A 19,927-nucleotide genomic window follows, 5' to 3' on the forward strand; every position below is an offset into this window, starting at 1 on the left:
ACGTTCACTCAATCAGGTCCTCTTAAAACACATCAACGTATTCACACTGGAGAGAAACCGTACAGCTGTGAAGAGTGTGGGCAAACGTTCACGACATCAGGTAATCTCCAAACACATCGACGTATTCACACTGGAGAGAAACCATACAGCTGTGAAGAGTGTGGGAAAACATTCACTCAATCATGTGCTCTCAAAACACATAAACGTGTTCACACTGGAGAGAAACCGTACAGCTATGAAGCGTGTGGGAAAACATTCACTGGATCAAATAATCTCAAAACACAACGTATTCACACAGGAGAGAAACCTTACAGCTGTGAAGAGTGTGGGCAAACGTTTACGACATCAGGTGCTCTCAAAACACATCATCGTGTTCACATTGGAGAGACACCGTACTGGTGTGAAGAGATGCTGTTTTCTCCCTAACCCATCATGTATTTTCCTAAATCTGAGTAACAGTTTTTTATGTTTTAACCATCGTTCACACTGTCCCAAAACAAGGCCACAGAGATGCTGTTTCTCCCGATGTAATTCAAATCATTGTTCTACTATACTATGTTTCAACTAGCGCTGTCAAGTTAACCCGTTAATAACGCGTTGACACAAAAAAAAATTAACGCCACAAATTATTTTAACGCGATTAACGCATGTGTATTTTTTGTCCTCGGCCGCCCCGTAGTTTCAGAGCGCATCAAGTTTAAAATACCATCTACAAGCTGATGCTGACAGCCCCGCTCCTGCCGTGCGCTTGCGGCAGACCACATTTCCACGTGTGTATGTGTGGCGCGAGCGAGAGAGAGAGAACGGGCACACCTTACGTTTATTGTTGTTGATAGCATCTGGTGCTAGGTAGCTGCGCTAACGGATATAAGGAGCTTTAAATTAAAACAGAGGAGCGACATTTCGCCGACAACTGCGCCGAGCACTTGACTTTATGCAGGTAGCCAGACAGTGGGACATTGTACGAAAAGTCAGCACTGATAGTGCGCGCAACATGATTGCAGCGTCCAGGCAGCTCCCGTTCGAGCATACACCTTGACTTGCACATAGCTCCAATGATCCATCAGTGTCTCTTTCCACAGACACACACTTTGTATTGTATTATTGTATTGTATGAGAGAGGTTCCAGGTTGAATTGAGGCGGATATTTTTAATGTTCAGAGGTTGTTATGTTTAATATTCATGAGCGTATTTGTCATTGTTCAAATGATAATAAACAAACATTTTCACAAAGCATATTTGTCCACTCATATGTTGATAAGAGTATTATTAAAAATTATCCCTCTAAGGAACATTTAGAACAGATAAAAAATGTGCGTTTAATTTGCGATTCATTAACTATGGACAATCATGCGATAAAATATTTTAATCGACTGACAGCCCTAGTTTCAACCATGGTTTTCTAATAGTCTTGTTATCCATTTTATAAAATATTATATGTCCAGGGTTTAATTGCTAGCGTTGTTAAGCTGCATTGAATGTTCATTAATATGCCGAGTAGTTTCTCGAATAATCTGTTTGGTTTATAACATTTTGTGCCTTTAAACTTTGATTGGGAAGTTTTTGATAGTTCCTGTTGAGTTGGCAGTCTATTCTGGTCTAAAAGAAGAACCAATGATGAATGTATGTAGAAAATATTCATGATGATTTCAGTTTGATTCTGTTCTCTTTTGTTTAAATTATCAGAATGTACCAAAAATAAAAAGGCCTTGGAAACAGATTCGATGGGTATCTTTATCATCACTCCATGATCACAACTCGCGAAATGAGAAACAAAAACAGACATCACAACACGTGGCATTAGGTAGCCAAAACGGGGATATGTCTTACCTTTGTTGTCTGATCAAAAGTTGTCTTCAATGGGATTAAAACGATAAAAACGCTGCTGAAGGTTAATTCATAGGTTAATCCAATGTGTCTGTCTCACTTTGAAATGATTTCTGATAATCCATCAGCAATAAACCTATTTGAATTTGTCAGAATTCAGAGCGTAAGATAGCTTTCGCTTTGGGCAAATTGCGTGCGCATAGCCCCCACTTCTCAATGGTAACGTTAGTGTGTATGTGGAAATCCCCCTTTGATTCTATTGGCTTTAACAGTTCAAAAGAGATGTCAATCATCAAAATCGACCAATGGGTTCCAGAGAAACGGCAAAAACGCCCATTTCCACCCAAATGACCCCAGAGGTGGAGTTTTTTTTCTAAACCTCTCTAAAAAAGGTCAAATGTCACTTGTTTTGCATCAATCTTGATACAGGGTACTTAATATATGTTGTGCTTTGGATTCCTAAAGCTTTCAGTTTACTAACCCATAATCCAACGGTGGTTTTCACTATTAGTAAAACAAATCTTTGGACGGACACTATAATTCACATTGTTTTACTGTTTTCAATCAGAATTTTCTTTAAAATAAAAAACATCTATATTGATTCTGAATATTCTACATCCAACTCACAGGTTTATCATTACTTTGAGAAAAAGATTATTAATTTCCCCCTTTTTAGAAGTGTAGTTATGGTAACTTGTTCTGGAAATTTCATTTTCGAGTCTGAGACCTTACAAGCAGGCTTGGGGCTTAACAGGTTTAAACAAATAGCTCTACACCCCTGGTCGAAATGTCCCTAAAATTAAGTCCGAATTCGAAATATATCTAAAATAATGTATGCACTTTTTTTTCATTGCCCTTTAGGGACTTCGTACAATAAAAAATATATATTTTATTTTTAAAAGTAAAGTCCTTTCGAGTCATCTGTCTCAAGCCTAAGTCAAGTCTCAAGTCATGAATACCAAGCTAAAGTCAATTTGAGTCTTTTATCAATGTTAGTCAAGCTAGTCTCGGGTAAAAAAATATGCGACTCGAGTCAAGTCCTATGACTCAAGTCCCCCACATCTGGTATATACTGTGTAGAATGTTGCCGTATTACTGTATCAAATAGAATACAAATATAATTAGTATTTTGTTAACTGTGTATGTATTAAGTGAGTTTTTATTGTGGCAACTATATGTATTTATGCTTTTTAGATTTACTTTCTCTCTTTCTCTGTCCGTCTGTTTTAGAAACCGAAAGGAAGAGAGAAGCGTCACAGCTGTCAGCAATGTGATGAATCCTTTACAACATCTCGAATGTTAAAGAGCCACCTGCGTATTCATACAGGAGAAAGAACGTACAGCTGTGAAGAGTGTGGGAAAACTTTCACTAGATCGGCTGGTGTCAAAACACATCAACGTATTCACACAGGAGATAAACCGTACAGCTGTGAAGAGTGTGGGAAAACGTTCACTCAATCAGGTCCTCTTAAAACACATCAACGTATTCACACTGGAGAGAAACCGTACAGCTGTGAAGAGTGTGGGCTAAGGTTCACGACATCAGGTGCTCTCAAAACACATCAACGTATTCACACAGGAGAGAAACCGTACAGCTGTGGAAAATGTGGGAAAACGTTCACTCAATCAGGTGCTCTCAAAACACATCAGCGTATTCACACTGGAGAGAAACCGTACAGCTGTGAGGTGTGTGGGCAAACATTCATTCAATTATGTGCTCTAAAAACACATCTACTTGTTCACACTGGAGAAAAACCATACAGCTGTGAAGAGTGTGGGAAAACATTCACTAGATCGGCTGGTGTCAAAACACATCAACGTATTCACACAGGAGATAAACCGTACAGCTGTGAAGAGTGTGGGAAAACGTTCACTCAATCATGTGCTCTCAAAATACATCAACATGTTCACACTGGAGAGAAACCGTACAGCTGTGAAGCGTGTGGGAAAACATTCACCGGATCAAGTCATCTCAAAACACATCAACGTATTCACACTGGAGAGAAACCTTACAGCTGTGAAGAGTGTGGGCAAACGTTCACGACATCAGGTGCTCTAAAAACACATCATCGTGTTCACACTGGGGAGACACCGTACTGGTGTGAAGAGATGCTGTTTTCTCCCTAACCCATCATGTATTTTCCTAAATCTGAGGAACAGTTTTTATGTCTTAACCGAAAAAAATGCTAACAGGAATTGGCACAGAACTCAAGATAAAAGTACCCTTATTACTTATCGTAGCTGCACATACAAGATATCCGATTAAAGCTGAGGTTCCACAGATTATTTAGGTATATAGTATCATCACTGAGTGATCCGAACTCGCGACAGGGGAAGCAAACACAGACATCACAACACGTACCTTTACGGAGCTTCTAGGGAGATCATCTCACCGTAGCTGTCAATCTGATCAAAAGATGTGTTCAATGGCATTAAAACGAGAAAAAACGCAGCTGAATCGGTTAATCCATAGGTTTTTAATGTCTCTGTTTAAAAAAAAAGTCATTTATAATCCACAACTCAATTTTTATGTAAAAATCGCAGAGCAAAAGTTATCTGCTAATGGTAGCCACCAGAGTGGCTGCTGCTTCCGGTCTTGGCTATGCGGCAGTCTAATACACACACATGACTAAATAAGGACTATGTGGGAGATCCCCTCGATTCCATTGGCTCTGACGGTTAGAAAGACATGTCACATGTCAAAATCCAGCAAGGGGGTAAGAGATAGGAAAAATCCACCCAAATGGCCCCAGAAGAGGTTTTTTGTGTGCTAAATCTGTCTAAAAAGGTCAAATATCACTTGTTTTGCATCAATCTTGATACAGTGTATTTATTACATGTTGTACTTTGGATTCCTAAAGCTTTTAGTCTACTAACCCATCATCCAAGGTTAGTTTTCACTATAAGTACAAAATATATTTTGGACGGACACTATAATTTACAGTTTTTTACCATGTTCAATCTGAAATTTCTTTAAAATAATAAACATCTATATTTATTCTGACTTTTTCTACATCCAACTCACAGGTTTATCATTACTTTGAGAAAAAAGATTATTAATTTAACCCTTTTAGAAGGGAAGATATGGTCATTTGTTCTGGGAATGTCATGTTCGAGCCTGAAACCTGAAAAACAGGCTCAGGGTGTAACAGGTTAAAATACCATCTACAAGCCCAGGGGTCTGCAACCTTTTTGACCAAAAGAGCCATTTTGCTGCTTTTTCCCAAATATTTTTTTGTCTGGAGCCGCAAAACATATTTCATAGCTTGATAGCTAATCAATTTAATTTATTAGGCTATTTATTACATTATATAAAACTGTTAACCTCTAATAAGAAACAAAGAACTCCTATAAGGAGAATTACAAATAATACACAGGCCTACTTTAAAATAAATTAAACACAGCACTTGGTGAGTCCTCTGCACATTTGAAGGAAAAAAAATATTATTAAAATGGGCCCACTTTGAAATAAATAAAACATATAGCTGCACCCTAAAAATAGTTAAAGGTAGGGTAGGTAAGAATGGAGAAACCAGCTCGAGTGCGCTAGAATTTGAAAATACACAACCGGAAAAAATATGCCTCTTCCTTCAGACTTCCTCACAGAGCCCCTCCTCCAACACACACGAACGCGCACATGACCAATGAGGGCACGAGATAAATTTGTGCACAGATGGAAGGCTGACAGGCTGACAGGCAGGTAGGCCATCCAGTTATTTTAGCCGGGCCAGCTCAGATGATTGGTCGTGCTTTTTACAGCGCTACGGCTTCCAGAGATTAATTTTTGTATGTATTTATTGTCAAAGCATTTAATATATTCATTGCTATCGGGATGTTAAGAGCATTCCATGGAATATAACAAAAAGTGTTTTCTGAAATAAATTACATACCCCATTGAATTATGACTGAAGATCGTCAGCTGTCTTCCTCTCCCTGTTGTTCCCGTTGTTCCTCGATACGTAAAGGCTGCAGTGCAGCACCTTTGACAACTTCTCTCTACATATCAAACATACCGGTAAACCAGCATCGTTTGCTGTGAAAGCATATAACTCTGTCCACACAGAATTAAATCCTGTTTTCCTCCGGTACTGTTCTTTTATTTATCCATAGTTCGCTCATCGAGTCGGGGGTCAGGTTATTCACCCGCAGGAAAATGCGCTCGCGCGGGACCGTAGCAGTATGTGATAGGGATGTAACGATATACCGAATATCGCGGTAAATAAACTTCCCAATACCGTTGTGAGACTGACAAAATCTACCGCAATTTTTTTTTTTAATTAAATTTTTTTAAACTTTTTTTTTTTAAACCTTTATTTAACCAGGTGGTCCCATTGAGATCATCGATCTCTTTTTCAAGAGAGACCTGTCCAACATGGCAGCAAGTAGGTTACAACATGAAAATAAAACAACAGATAACACAAAAGGACCTCGTATTTACAGGGCTACATTTACACACCTAGAGACATTGACAAGTACCAACCATATATTTATATCTCGCCATGTCAATAAGCCTGGCGTTAGACTTTTTCGCTGTCCGTCATTTTGACAGACAGGATCATAAAATATCCGTCATAATCCCTTATTACCCGTCGGGTCTGAACAGTTCACGATAGAGCATGCTCGTGAACTGTCAACGGGGGGGGGGCGGTGTTATGCCGTGTGTGCATGCACCTCGCAGAACGCGCACAGCGTAAAGCAAATCCTCCCAGACATGTATTGATCTGTACGGCAAAGTACGGTTTGGAAACTATATCATTTCCTTTTGGAGGGCATGCATAACACGGCATAACACCAGAGCCTGGCTGCGGGGAAACGTTGGCGCTGTTCCGAGTTTGTTATAATCTGTCAAAATGACAGACTGCTTTCAGATTTTTCCGTCATTGTTAAATAAAATATTCGGTTAACGCGACCACTGGTGTCCCAGCAACATCAGTACCAAGCGACAGAGTTTTTTCCAGAGCAGGGCATATTGTAAATGCCCAAACATCCCAGCTTATAAATACCTGGAATGTGGACATTCTCATATTCCTAAAAACCTGTCTGATGATGCTGAGTCAGTGACTAGTGAGTTTGAGTTGAGTTACTTGAAAAACTAAAGTGAAACTTGATTTATTTTATTGCAGGGTCTGATTATTAAATGTCAATGTCCTTGTTTATTTGTGAGATGCAGTGGCATAAAGAAAATGCTTACTTTGTTTGGTAGTACCAGTTGGTACTAAAACACTGGTTTTCTTGTTCCAGTTTGTTACTGTCACTTTGTTTTTGACACTTTAAAATACTGCTATCCTACAAAAATGCTGTAAAAATCTAATTTATTATGTAATAAAGAAACATTTTCTGAGTAAAAAAATGTTTTATTGAAAAAAGAAAATGTAGGAATTTTTTTTCCTTCCCTTTATTATTCAATATCGCGATAAATACCGTACCGTGGACTTGTTATCGTACCGTGAGTTTTTGGTATCGTTACATCCCTAGTATGTGACGCATATTTTAATTGACCTAATTAAAACCATTTTGTTTTTTTATTTATGTGTCACAGTATCACCTCAAAATACAAGATACGAAACATTTTCAACCATGCAAAAAAATATAAATAGTCCTACAAATACTTTTATTTTATTTCCTTCTTATTTTTGTCTAAGCTCAGGGGAGCCAGAGCCGAGGGCTTAAAGGGCTGCATGCGGCCCGTGGGCCGCAGGTTGCCGACCCCTGTACAAGCTGATGCTGACCGCCCCGCTCCTGACCGCCCCGCTCCTGCCTGTTGGTGCCTGCTCACCGGCAGGCACCGACTGGCCATCTGGAGGACCGGGAGTATGTGTGGCGCGAGCGAGAGAGAACGGGCACACCTTACGTGTATTGTTGTTGATCGCATCTGGTGCTAGCTAGCTGCACTAACGGATATAAGGAGCTTTAAATTAAAATAGAGGAGCGACATTTCGTCGACAACTGCGCAGAGCACTTGACTTTATGCAGGTAGCCAGACAGTGGGACATTGTACGAAAAGTCAGCACTGATAGTGCGCGCAACATAATTGCAGCGTCCAGGCAGCTCCCGTTCGAGCATACGCCTTGACTTGCACATAGTGCCAACGATCCATCAGTGTCTCTTTCCACACACACACACAAACACACACACACACTTTGTATTGTATTATTGTATTGTATGAGAGAGGTTCCAGGTTGAATTGAGGCGGATATTTTTAATGTTCAGGAGAATATTTTTCATTGTTCAAATGATAATAAACAAACATTTGCACAAAGCATATTTGTCCACTCATATGTTGAGTATTATTAAAAAATATCCCTCTAAGGAACATTTAGAAAAGATAAAAAATGTGCGATTAATCGCGACTAACTATGGACAATCATGCGAATAAATATTTTAATCGACTGACAGCCCTTGTTTCAACCATGTTTTCTAATAGTCTTGTTATCCCTTTTAGAAAATATTATATGTCCAGGGTTTTATTGCTAGCGTCGTTAAGCTGCATCGAAGGAATTTATTTTCAATGTTCATTAATATGCCGAGTAGTTTCTCGAAATAATCTGTTTGGTTTATAACATTTTGTGACTTTAAACTTTGATTAGGATGTTTTTGATAGTTCCTGTTGAGTTGGCAGTCTATTCTGGTCTAAAAGAAGAACCAACGATGAATGTATCCAGATAATATTCATGATGATTTCAGTTTGATTCTGTTCTCTTTTGTTTAAATTATCAGAATGTACCAAAATAAAAAAGGCCTTAGAAACAGACGCACATCCCTGCATATTTGTACATCAGAAACATATCATTCACTTGTTTTAGGGCCGCTGACTGCTGGATTAAATATGTCACTCAAACTTTCATTTTAAGTAAAAATATACTTTTTAACTCAATGTGTTTGTCCTGGTTTGTTCCAGTGAAGGACTCCAGCACATAATGAGGTATTACACAACAAAAAGTGTGTTTCTCCAACAGTTTACGTCTCTGAACACCTATAAAAGAAGTTCAATCAGAATCATAAAATTGTTCTTTCAATTGTTTGTGGTGGAATAACTTTCTTAAAACTAATTGTATCAACAATGTATACTTTAAGGAATCTTTTAAGCAAAAATTGTAAATATTTAGCATTAGGAACACAATTTTTCACGCTAATTAACATTTATATCTGGCTGTTGAGGGCTCTGAAGTGAAGTGTATTTATTACGTCAAATCCATCAATCCAAGTGAATCAAAGTTGATTTATTCAGCCCAATATCACAAATTATACTTTACAGTTTATACAGATAATGAATACGCCAGAAATTCCCGGTGCTTGTTAAAGAATATTCCTCAAAGACAGAAGAGTTAATAGCCCTTTCTCGATTGTCAAATTTCCGCTTGAATCCACGGTCCTCCGGTAGTGACCCAGAAATCCATTTCAGCACGCCATGTTGAAGGAAAACTCATTTCGGCCGGACTTATCTTAACCAATAACAGCTCTGCAAACTGTCTCTCCCCTGGATATTCCGCTAGTTTTTTAATTTTATGAACTGCTTTAATCATGACGCAATGTTTCCAGTGAGAACAGCTGCTGAGGTCCGTGCAGAAAGCAGAACAGTTTGTTTAATATATATCACTCAATAATATATATAACAGGTCTAAATAACACTTTATTTGAAGGCTTTAATAGATATCTAAAAACAAAGAGTCAATGTTTTTCTAAAACCAGAAGTAGGTTTGTGAGTCTGCAGTGCATGACATTAAGGATTTTGGGAGATGGCCCTGTGGGCCATCTAAGCTAATTTACAGATGGCCCTGAGCCCAATAGAGATTGCCCTGAAAAATGCGCGCGGACGAAATGACGCACAAAGGGTTTGGGGGGCCTCCCCCTAGAACATTTAGATGTTTGCAGGTCTTAGATGCTGTCTGGTGCATTCTATTGAGTGAATTATAAGATGAACCGCCACAATATTACAATTTCAATTGTATTCTTCATTTCACTTGTTTGTGTTTGCTCGCTTGCATGCCCTGCATAGCTATAATAAATACTTAAGTTGTTGGTCAAGACACTTTCCATCTGTTGAAGGCAAATGCCTTCCCAGATGTAAAAAAGTAGAAAACATTAAATTCAGTTATAACTGCCAAAACAAACATTATTTACGCTATTATGGCCCCTGTTCAAAATGTTTGTAATGTTATCTACTGTAAGTTGGTCGAAGGAATGCCTCCTCATCCAGAAGCTGACCGAGCAGACCCGAGCAGCCGAGTGCATCCGCGAAGCACACACAATGGCGAGGTCAGAGTTCCCGTTAGCAAGCAAATCTAAATCTCTTTGGTCAAAATGTCCGGTCAAAATAATTTCCCTTTAGCGCAATACCGCTTCAGTTGCGCCACTTATGTGACAGACAAGAGTAGTCAATTCTAATGTGTAACACTTCATGTGGAGAAAGAGATGTGCTGTATGGGTTGATTGTGTGTTGATCTGTTGGTAATGCCTCGGGGTTCCGGTGGGCATGTAAACAAATGCATAATGCTGCGCTATACTTTGTGGCCTCACCCAGTTGCATAGCGACACTTATTGTTTAGGTCACGGTGTCTTTTAATAAGCAGGTAGTCTTATCATTAGCTAAAACTAGCTGGATCTGATCGATATGGACATAAACGCTAGTCAAGTCTAATCTGACGGGAGAGAGAGATCAGCTGCTGCTGACGAGTCGACACGCAGCTCTGCATGATCACATGCAGCGGTGAGCGGAACAAAACACACACTTCAGGTTAGAATATCACACGTAGCTATTTTAATTACCTCTCAAACTACCTAAACTAGTTATATATATGTTTAGTTTTACTGTCGGGTCACTCATTACTGGATCCGCGAGCTCCATGATACTGGTATAATAGATTGCCCGATCGGGCAACCAGCAGGTGAGGCTTCATGGCCCGAGCTAAATACTAGATGGCCCCGGGCCATCGGGCAGTCCTTAATGTCGAGCCCTGGTCTGATATCAGTAGTGTAGATGTGTGAGCATGTAATTGCTTTAAAGTCATTATTAATGAAAACCTGGCAGAAAGTACTGTTTTAGCCTCTTAAATATAAAGATGTCCTGCTATCCAATGCTTCCATCATATTATACTGAGTATTTTTGGGTTTGGACTCGAGAAACTGAGATGAACCCTTTTAAAAAATATTTTCCACCAATTAGCCATTAATCAATTTTCCCAGAAAATACGATGCAGATGAATCATTAATGAAAATAATTGTGAGTTGAAGTCCTATTTGTGAGGAGACTCAAACTGGTTAAGGATAAACTCACCCAGTAAAACATATATTACAAATTGATTTTCTGGCAATAAATGAGTTGTGTGGAAAGCTTAGAGGCAACATAATCAAGCTAAAAGCACATACTGACATATCAGCAGCAGTAATTTAGCAAAAATAGCTCTTTTAAACATCTACATCCTCTTGTGTGTTGTTTGATCATGTAGAGCTGCAGGTGGTACTATAGAGCTGCATCATGTAGAGCTTTAGGTGACCATGTGGAGCTGCAGGTGATCATGTAGAGCTGCATCATGTAGGGCTGCAGGTGATCATGTAGAGCTGCATCATGTAGAGCTGCAGGTGATCATGTAGAGCTGCATCATGTAGAGCTGCAGGTGATCATGTAGAGCTGCATCATGTAGGGCTGCAGGTGATCATGTAGAGCTGCATCATGTAGAGCTTTAGGTGACCGTGTAGAGCTGCAGATGATCATGAAGAGCTGTGTGTCACCGTCAGCAGCAGCTTATCCTGATCTCTGATATTGCGCCAAGGGGAAATTATTTTTACCGGACATTTTGACCGCAGGGATATAGATTTGCCGGTCTTAGTCCGTCAATTACCGGATAACGGAAACTCTGCCCTGTGTTAAAAAACAAATTTCCCATTGAGAGATAATAATGTAAAGATGACCTGTAAATATTGTAACTATACTCACACCATACAGGAGGATAATGGTTGGACATGTAAACTGCCATCAGGTCCGTAGGCCTCTGTCCTTATTTCCCTGTTTTGTCTCGGCCACAGTAAGACAGACCGGATCTTTTGTTTGGCGTATTTTATAATCACATTAGCCAGTTATCATTTCTGCAACTATTGTTGACAGTTTAAGAACAATGTATTAAAAAGGAAGAAGAGGGCCCACCACAAAACTGTTTTAATATGTATATATATGTTTTGTATTTAATTGTACTTAATTTATTTATTCATTCATTCACTTCCGGTGACGTCACCACTTCATATATTTTCATAATATATACAGTACCAGTCAAAAGTTTGGACACTCCTCATTTGATGGTTTTTGTTAATTGTAATAGTTTTTTACTTTCTAGAATAATACTGAATACATCAAAACTATGAAAGAACACATATGGAATTATCTAGTTAACAAAAAAGTGTTAAAAATTCCAGAATATGATTTTTATTTTAGAGTCTTCAAAGTAGCCCCCTTTCGCCTTTATGACAGCTTTGCACACTCTTGGCTTCTCTCGGTCAGCTTCATGACGTCGTCGATCCGGAAAATGTCAAGAACTTTGAATGTATCCTTAAGTGCAGTTGCTGGTGTCACTGTTGGTGATTTATTCAGAATTCAAGGCTCACTTAACCAGCTTGGCTACCAAAGCATTCTGCAGCAGCCAGCCAAATATAAATCAAATTCTGGATTTTTTTACATTTTTTTGTTTACTAGATAATTACAGACGTGTTCTTTTATAGTTTTGATGTCTTCAGTATAAATCTACAATGTAGAAACAATTGAAATAAATAACAAACTTCTAATGAGAATGTTTGTCTAAACTTTTGACTGGTAGTGTAAATAGAATGTATCTTGCTGTGTTCATGTTTGCACCACTTGAGCCAATTAAACCTACTTCATCCATCACTGGATTCTGATTTTAAAACTATCACACAGATATTTTAGTGTGTCAATACCTGAAAAGAAACCAGCAGAGGGCGATAAACCTCTCTTTCCCCAGCAACATCAACCAGCTCTGACTGAGAGATTCAAGGCAATCCTTACTTCCTTACTAATTGTAGGCCTACTTGATTAAAAGTACTCAGATCTTATACTTGAATAAAAGTAGAAAACTATCTACTCTTGGTCTATAGATCTACTAAAGCCTGCAAATAAATAGTGTAATTCAGGCCTGTTATATATATAATTGAGTGATATATATTATACTTTCTGCACGGACCTCTGCAGCTGTTCTCACTGTAAACATTGCGTCACGATTAAAGCGGTTAATAAAATAAAAAAATAAGCCTAATATCCAGGGGAGAGACAGTTTGCAGAGCTGTCATTGGTTGAGATCAGTCCAGTCGTGCGTCACGACTCTTTTAAACATCACTGTTGCTGGAAATACATCCGTGGAGGATACATCAGCTCCTCTCGGTCCCTCTCTCTCTCTTTCTTTCTTTCTCGCTCTCTCTCTCTTGCTCTCTCTCTCTCTCTTTCTTTCTTTCTCTCTCGCTATCTCCCACTCTCTCTCCCAGAGTGTGTGAGGAATGTTGTAAGTTGTGTGTACATGTGTTTGATTGTTGGTGTTTTGGTCGTGACACAAACACACACACACAACAATATGTTCAAATTATTGTACAATACAATGTAATATTTGAAAGGCATACATTATTACATTTTCATTGCACTAGACTAGATCATAATGTATAACTCCACTTACATAAGCCAAAAGGAAAAGAGCCTCTTCTTTTTCCTTGAAATGTGCCATCATGACCAGAATTGCAGAGAGATCTTGGTTGGAGGATTCCTCCTCGATATGAGTGAGGACATTCTGAATCTCTCTCCTCCATTTGGTCCGCTGACTGTTGAAGCTGTTTAGCCATATAATACTGCAACTCAATCGCAAAATAAAATAAGAACGTTTAGGGGGGGAAAAAAGGCAATAATAACGTTTATAAATCTAAATAATCTGTTAAAGGTCACAGCGGTTCTCTCCTCTTGCTACTGATATTTCCACCCCAAAATGTTGTACAGTAACAATAAAAGTGACAGTAACATTACAGCAATATTTACAGTCAAATTACAGTATTGCTGTAATATTACAGTATCATTTTTAAATTGCTGTATACATTTCCCACCTAAGGATAATATTCCCACAATGCAGCAGCACTATGTGCTGCAATACTGTAATTGTATTGTACAGTAGCCTACCATTACAGTATACAGTATGGACCTGTCTGCTGCATTCGACACGGTGAACCATCAGATCCTCCTTCACACTCTCCAAGAACTTGGGGTTTCAGGCTCTGCACTTTCCCTCCTCACCTCCGACTCAAAGACCGCACCTACAGGGTGACTTGGAGAGGTTCAATTATCTACAGGGGTCCCTCGGGGCTCTGTCCTCGGTCCCCTCCTCTTCTCTCTGTACACAAACTCGCTCGGATCTGTCATTAGCCCGCATGGTTTTTCATACCATTGCTACGCTGACGACACTCAATTATTTTTATCTTTTCCCCGTTCTGAAAGCCAGGTTGTCGCACGCATCTCTGCTTGTCTAGCAGACATCTCTCAGTGGATGTCTGCTCACCACCTCAAGCTCAACCTTGACAAGACTGAACTGCTTTTTTTTTTTTCCGGGAAAAGATTGTCCCACTCTTGACCTAACAATCAATATCGGCCCCTCTGTTGTTTCCCCGACTCAGACTGCAATTGTTCCCTTTAGTTAACGTTTTTTAAAAGATAATTATATTCCTATTTGATCATGTCCCCTTTATTGTATTACGGACGCAAAGCGTCCATTCCCATTGGATAACGGAGGATTTTACACCCGGAAGTAAGTATTCTCCTCACTGTCGATAGATTTTACAGTGATATCTGCACTACTCATCAACTCAAAAACACCAGATTATCCTTGTTAATTACACAACATTGATTGGTTTAAATTGTGTACAATGCTTTTTCTTAATTTTCCAGTTTGGCTGCATTAAATATTACACATCTGTCGTAGTTCTTTATTTATCTATAGAGATTAGAGGTGGACGAGTCCTGATTCATCCGGATCATTAACCCGGATCCTAGAAATGAGCTGGTCGTGACGAGTCTCCCCTCTCCATTAACCCGAGTCCTTTGAGTCCTACACCTGGTGTAACTTACAAATTAAAACTATCAATTGCGTCACTCGCTACTCTCTTTATAACATGTAAAATAACATTACAACGTACCCCAGTCCATCTGCCTACCCTTTAGCAAGTAGGATAACTTCCAGAAGTTATCGTTCGGCTCAGGGGAGGGGACGCGGATCAGTGAAACTTCTTGCAGACTCGGGGGGACTCAGAGCCCCGGGAGCCGGCTCCCGTGGCTATATTATGCACGAGTCAACAGCAGACTCAGAGATTCGCAAATCCTGACTCACTGTGCAAAAAATAGCAGACTCGTGCAGACTCAGAGCCGTAACCGTATAGCAGCAGATCCAGAGATCCAGCAGACTCGTCGTCATGCACGAGTCAAATGCAGACTCTGATTCGCCAAATCACAGAATAACCCTTTTTTTTTGTGACAAACATTTTTTATTAAAGCAAAAGGCACTGTGTAGCGGAGATTAATATACCGTCAGTTTAATATGCTCGTGAAATGCAACAACTTTTCTGTTTCACCGGTAGGATTTCTACTGTCTTGATGCTGACTCATATGACTCAAATGACTCGTATAATCCGGATCTCTTCAATGACTGACTCATAAGACTACAGATCCGGATTTGCCATCTCTAACAGAGATCGGGCCTCAGAATAGACCGGAAACTATTCTTTTACCGTTCTGTTTTAATTTCACAATAAAGTTAGTAGTAATAATTTGTTTTGATAATTTTGTTTTTTATTAACTACTAGACCGCTGGGTCATGTTAAGACCAGCTTTTCTTTGTTGCTGTGGGTTTTTTCCATCGCTTTTGTGTTACAAATATCAAAACAATAACAGAATATATCCGTCGTAAACTAAACCAGAAACAGCATTATATTTTATTTTGTTAACACTGTAAACTTGACAGCTTTTTAACCCGCACCTCCTACTGGTTAAAGCACGTTATTACACGTTTAGAGTAATTGCAATACAGGTAGATTGTGTTGCTTTGTAATGACTGTTTTAAAAGGCCTTTTTCTTAATGTCTTTCATTTTTGTAAAGCACTTTTGAATGTGTTATATTTGATGAAAACATTTAAATATTAAGAGTACATACACAATTGTGGGAAAGTAGAAGGTCAATGATATAAATATAGAATAGAAAATATGAAGAAGATACTCTAAGTGATCTCTACAATAAAACAGTTTAGTGCCTGATAGGAGGATGTGCAAAAAAGACAAACTAATAAGGTCTTCTTTTAAATAAGAAAAAAGCTTGGGGGCGGGTTGGGAGTGAGAACGTGTTGAGCTGGTTGATGTTGCTGGGAAAGAGAGGTTTGGCGCCCTCTGCTGGTTTCTTTTTCAGGTGCTGATGAACTAAATATCTCATAAAGCACAATTATTTAACCTGGCACTCAAAAAAGCGAAACCATAGCTCCAAAACTCTAAACACTTTTTCAGCTCTGCACCCAAATGTCACTTCCACATGGCTCTTTCTGAAAACACTGCACACGGTTCTGTAAGTAAAACACGGAAATCTGACGTAAAGCACTGCCATTACTGTAAAACTGCAGCAACACTAACCGTTAAAGTTAATAATTTTGCTATCTCTGTAGATAGTTTTAAAATCAGAATCCAGTATATTGTAGTGAAGTAGGTTTAATTCCCTCATATAACTTTTGTTGTGTTTCATGCTGCTTTGTTTTGTGTGTGTGCTTGAATTTGTGCAACTGTTTCCTATCAAACAGAGCAGGACTGCAGCTCATGATTTAAGAATCAGTATTCATTATACACCTGAACATCAGCAGGAGAGGACTCTTTAAAATATAGACACTTCATACTGATATACACCTAAACATCAGCAGGAGAGGACTCTTTAAAGTAGAGACACTACATACTGATATACACCTGAACATCAGCAGGAGAGGACTCTTTAAAGTAGAGACACTACATACTGATATACACCTGAACATCAGGAGGAGAGGACTCTTTAAATTATAGACACTTCATACTGATATACGGTAAACACTTTATATTAAGGTACACAAATTAACCATCAACTAGTTGTTAATTAACATGCATATTAGCAGTATATTGTCACTTGATTACTCATTATAAAACACTTATTAATGCCTTATTCTACATGACCATATTCTACAAGTAATATCACATTGCATTTAGCTGACGCTTTTATCCAAAGCGACTTACAATAAGTGCATTCGACCAGGAAGACACAACCTTGAAGAAAACAGAATCATATAAGTACATAAGGTTTCATAGAGCCAAACATTTCAAGTGCTACTCAACTGGCTTTAGATAAGCCAGCCCTGTATTAGTATATAAGTGCTTTGTTAGTAATTCTATCGCTCGAAGTCGAGTCGAAAGAGATGAGTTTTCAGTCTGCGCCGGAAGATGTGCAAGCTTTCTGCTGTCCTGATTTCAATGGGGAGCTCATTCCACCATTTTGGAGCCAGGATAGCAAACCCACGTGTTTCTGCTGATGGGAACTTGGGTCCCCCTCGCATTGCGGGTGCAGCGAGCTGTTTGGCTGATGCAGAGCGGAGTGCACGTGCTAGGGGGGGAAGGTTTAACCATGTCCTGGATGTAGGAAGGGTCAGATCCATTCGCAGCATGGTACGCAAGTACCAGTGTCTTGAAGTGGATTCTAGCAGTTACCGGAAGCCAGTGAAAGGAGCGGAAGAGCGGCGTGGTGTGGGAGAATTTTGGAAGGTTGAAGACCAGACGAGCCGCTGCATTCTGGATGAGCTGCAGAGGTCGGATGGCACATGCAGGTAGACCAGCCAGGAGGGAGTTGCAGTAGTCTTGGCGTGAGATGACGAGAGCCTGGACCAGAACCTGCGCTGATTTCTGGGTCAGCTGGGGACGTATCCTCCTGATGTTGTAAAGAGTGTATCTGCAGCAGCGGGCTGTAGCAGCAATGTTTGCAGTGAAGGACAGTTTATCGAGGATCACACCCAGATTCCTTGCAGTCTGGGTCGGGGAAACAACAGAGGTGCCGATGTTGATTGTTAGGTCAAGAGTGGGACAATCTTTTCCCAGAAGGAAAAGCAGTTCAGTCTTGTCAAGGTTGAGCTTGAGGTGATGAGCAGACATCCACTGAGAGATGTCTGCTAGGCAAGCAGAGATGCGTGCGACGACCTGGGTCTCTGAGCGGGGAAAGGAGAGAATTGGGTGTCGTCAGCGTAGCAGTGGTATGAAAAACCATGCGGGCTAATGACAGACCCGAGCGAGTTTGTGTACAAGGAGAAGAGGAGGGGACCAAGAACAGAGCCCTGAGGGACCCCTGTAGTTAATTGACAAGGGTCGGACTCGGACCCTCTCCAAGTAACCCTGTAGGTGCGGTCGTTGAGGTATGAGGTGAGGAGGGAAAGTGCAGTGCCTGAAACTCCAAGTTCTTGGAGAGTGCGAAGGAGGATCTGATGGTTCACAGTGTCGAATGCAGCAGACAGGTCCAAAAGGATGATGACAGAGGAGAGGGAGGCTGCTTTAGCAGTGTGCAGTTCCTCAGAGACAGCAAGGAGAGCAGTTTCTGTTGAGTGACCTGCCTTGAAACCAGACTGGTGCGGATCCAGAAGGTTGTTCTGATGGAGATAACAGGAGAGTTGTTTAAAGACAGCGCGTTCAAGTGTTTGAGACAGGAACGGGAGGAGAGAGACAGGCCTGTAGTTTATAACAGCAGACGGGTTGAGAGTGGGTTTCTTTAGGAGAGGGTTTACTCTTGCCTCCTTGAGACTGTTTGGAAAGTGATCAGAAGTTAGAGAAGTGTTGATGAAATGGGTGAGAAACGGTAGAATATCAGGAGCGATAGTCTGAAGGAGGTTTGAGGGGATAGGGTCCAGAGGACAGGTGGTAGGACGGGCAGAGGTAATGAGGGTAAGAACCTCACTTGGAGAGAGAGGGGAGAAGGAGGTCAGTGTGTGGGTGAAGGGAGGGTCTGGTTACCCAGCGGTGAGTAAAGGTGAGTCAGAAAAAGAAGAGCGAATATCATCAACCTTCTTTTCAAAGTGGTTAACAAAGTCGCTTGACAGAAATTAGGAAGGGGGAGGTGCTTTGGGGGGGTCCAAGAGGGTGGAGAAGATAGTTTTTTGGGATTGGAATAGGAAGATTGGATCTTATCTTGAAAGAAAGTGCTTTTTGCCTGAGAGATCGAAGCAGAGAAAGAGGAGAGCCTGATAGGTTAGGAGGTCGTCATGGTGTTTGGATTTCCACCATTTCCGCTCTGCTGCCCGAAGGATGGTTCTTTTAGCACGCAGTGCGTCATTTAGTCAGGGAGCAGGAGGGGACTGACGAGCCTGCCGAGATGTGAGAGGACAGAGAGAGTCCAGAGAGGATGAGAGGAGAATTTCTGCAGCAGAGTTTGGAGGCAGGAGTTGGAACGAATCAGAGGAAGGGAGGGCTGAGAGCACCGATGAGGCAAAGGTAGAGGGGGAGAGGGAACGAAGGTTGCGGCGGACAGGGGCAGAATTAGAAGAGATTAGGTTGTTATGTTTGGAAAGGGGTAGAGAGAATGAAATGAAGAAGTGATCGGATGTGTGGAGCGGGTTTACAGTGAGGTTAGAAGTAGTGCAGTTCCTTGAGAATATGAGATCAAGGATATTGCCAGCGTTATGAGTTGGTGGGGATGGAGACAGTGAGAAAGCAAAGGTGGTTAACAGAGATGTTAGTTCAGATATCTTCCCTGTCTGGAGGTTGAAGTCTCCGAGAAGTACAGCGGGAGGGCCAGTTTCAGGGATGTGTGAGAGGAGATTATCTAACTCCTCCAAGAAGTCCCCCAAGGCGCCTGGTGGACGGTAGAGAACAACAATGGTTAATTGTATAGGATGGGTTACTGTGACGGCATGGAATTCAAAGGTGGAAGGTGGAAGGAGTGAAGTTTGGTAGCTTGAAGAGGGAAAAGCTCCAGTTGGGAGAGAGCAGGAGACCAGTGACATCTCCTCTGCCAGAGGGTCTGGGTGTGTGGGAGAAGGAATATGCTGAGGAGAGAGCTGCTGGGGTGGATGTGTTGGATGGAGT

The 19,927-nt window shown here is 40.5% G+C and overlaps 2 protein-coding genes across 2 annotated transcripts in view; one reads left to right on the forward strand and one right to left on the reverse strand.

Moving 5' to 3' along the window:
• Positions 1-6,462, forward strand: part of LOC307028548 (uncharacterized protein) — a 72,193-nt gene extending 65,731 nt beyond the window's left edge. The window contains exon 3 of the mRNA XM_079663669.1: positions 3,058-6,462. Within this exon, the coding sequence (XP_079519795.1) occupies positions 3,058-3,954 (897 nt within the window). The 3' untranslated portion in view covers positions 3,955-6,462. The remainder of the gene's footprint in view (positions 1-3,057) is intronic.
• The window catches only part of LOC307028545 (uncharacterized protein), a 151,682-nt gene that overhangs the window by 118,325 nt on the left and 13,430 nt on the right, over positions 1-19,927 (reverse strand). The gene's annotated exons all lie outside the window — the stretch shown is intronic.

The sequence above is a fragment of the Notothenia rossii genome, assembly GCF_949606895.1.
Source record: "Notothenia rossii genome assembly, chromosome: 2".
NCBI lineage: Eukaryota > Metazoa > Chordata > Actinopteri > Perciformes > Nototheniidae > Notothenia > Notothenia rossii.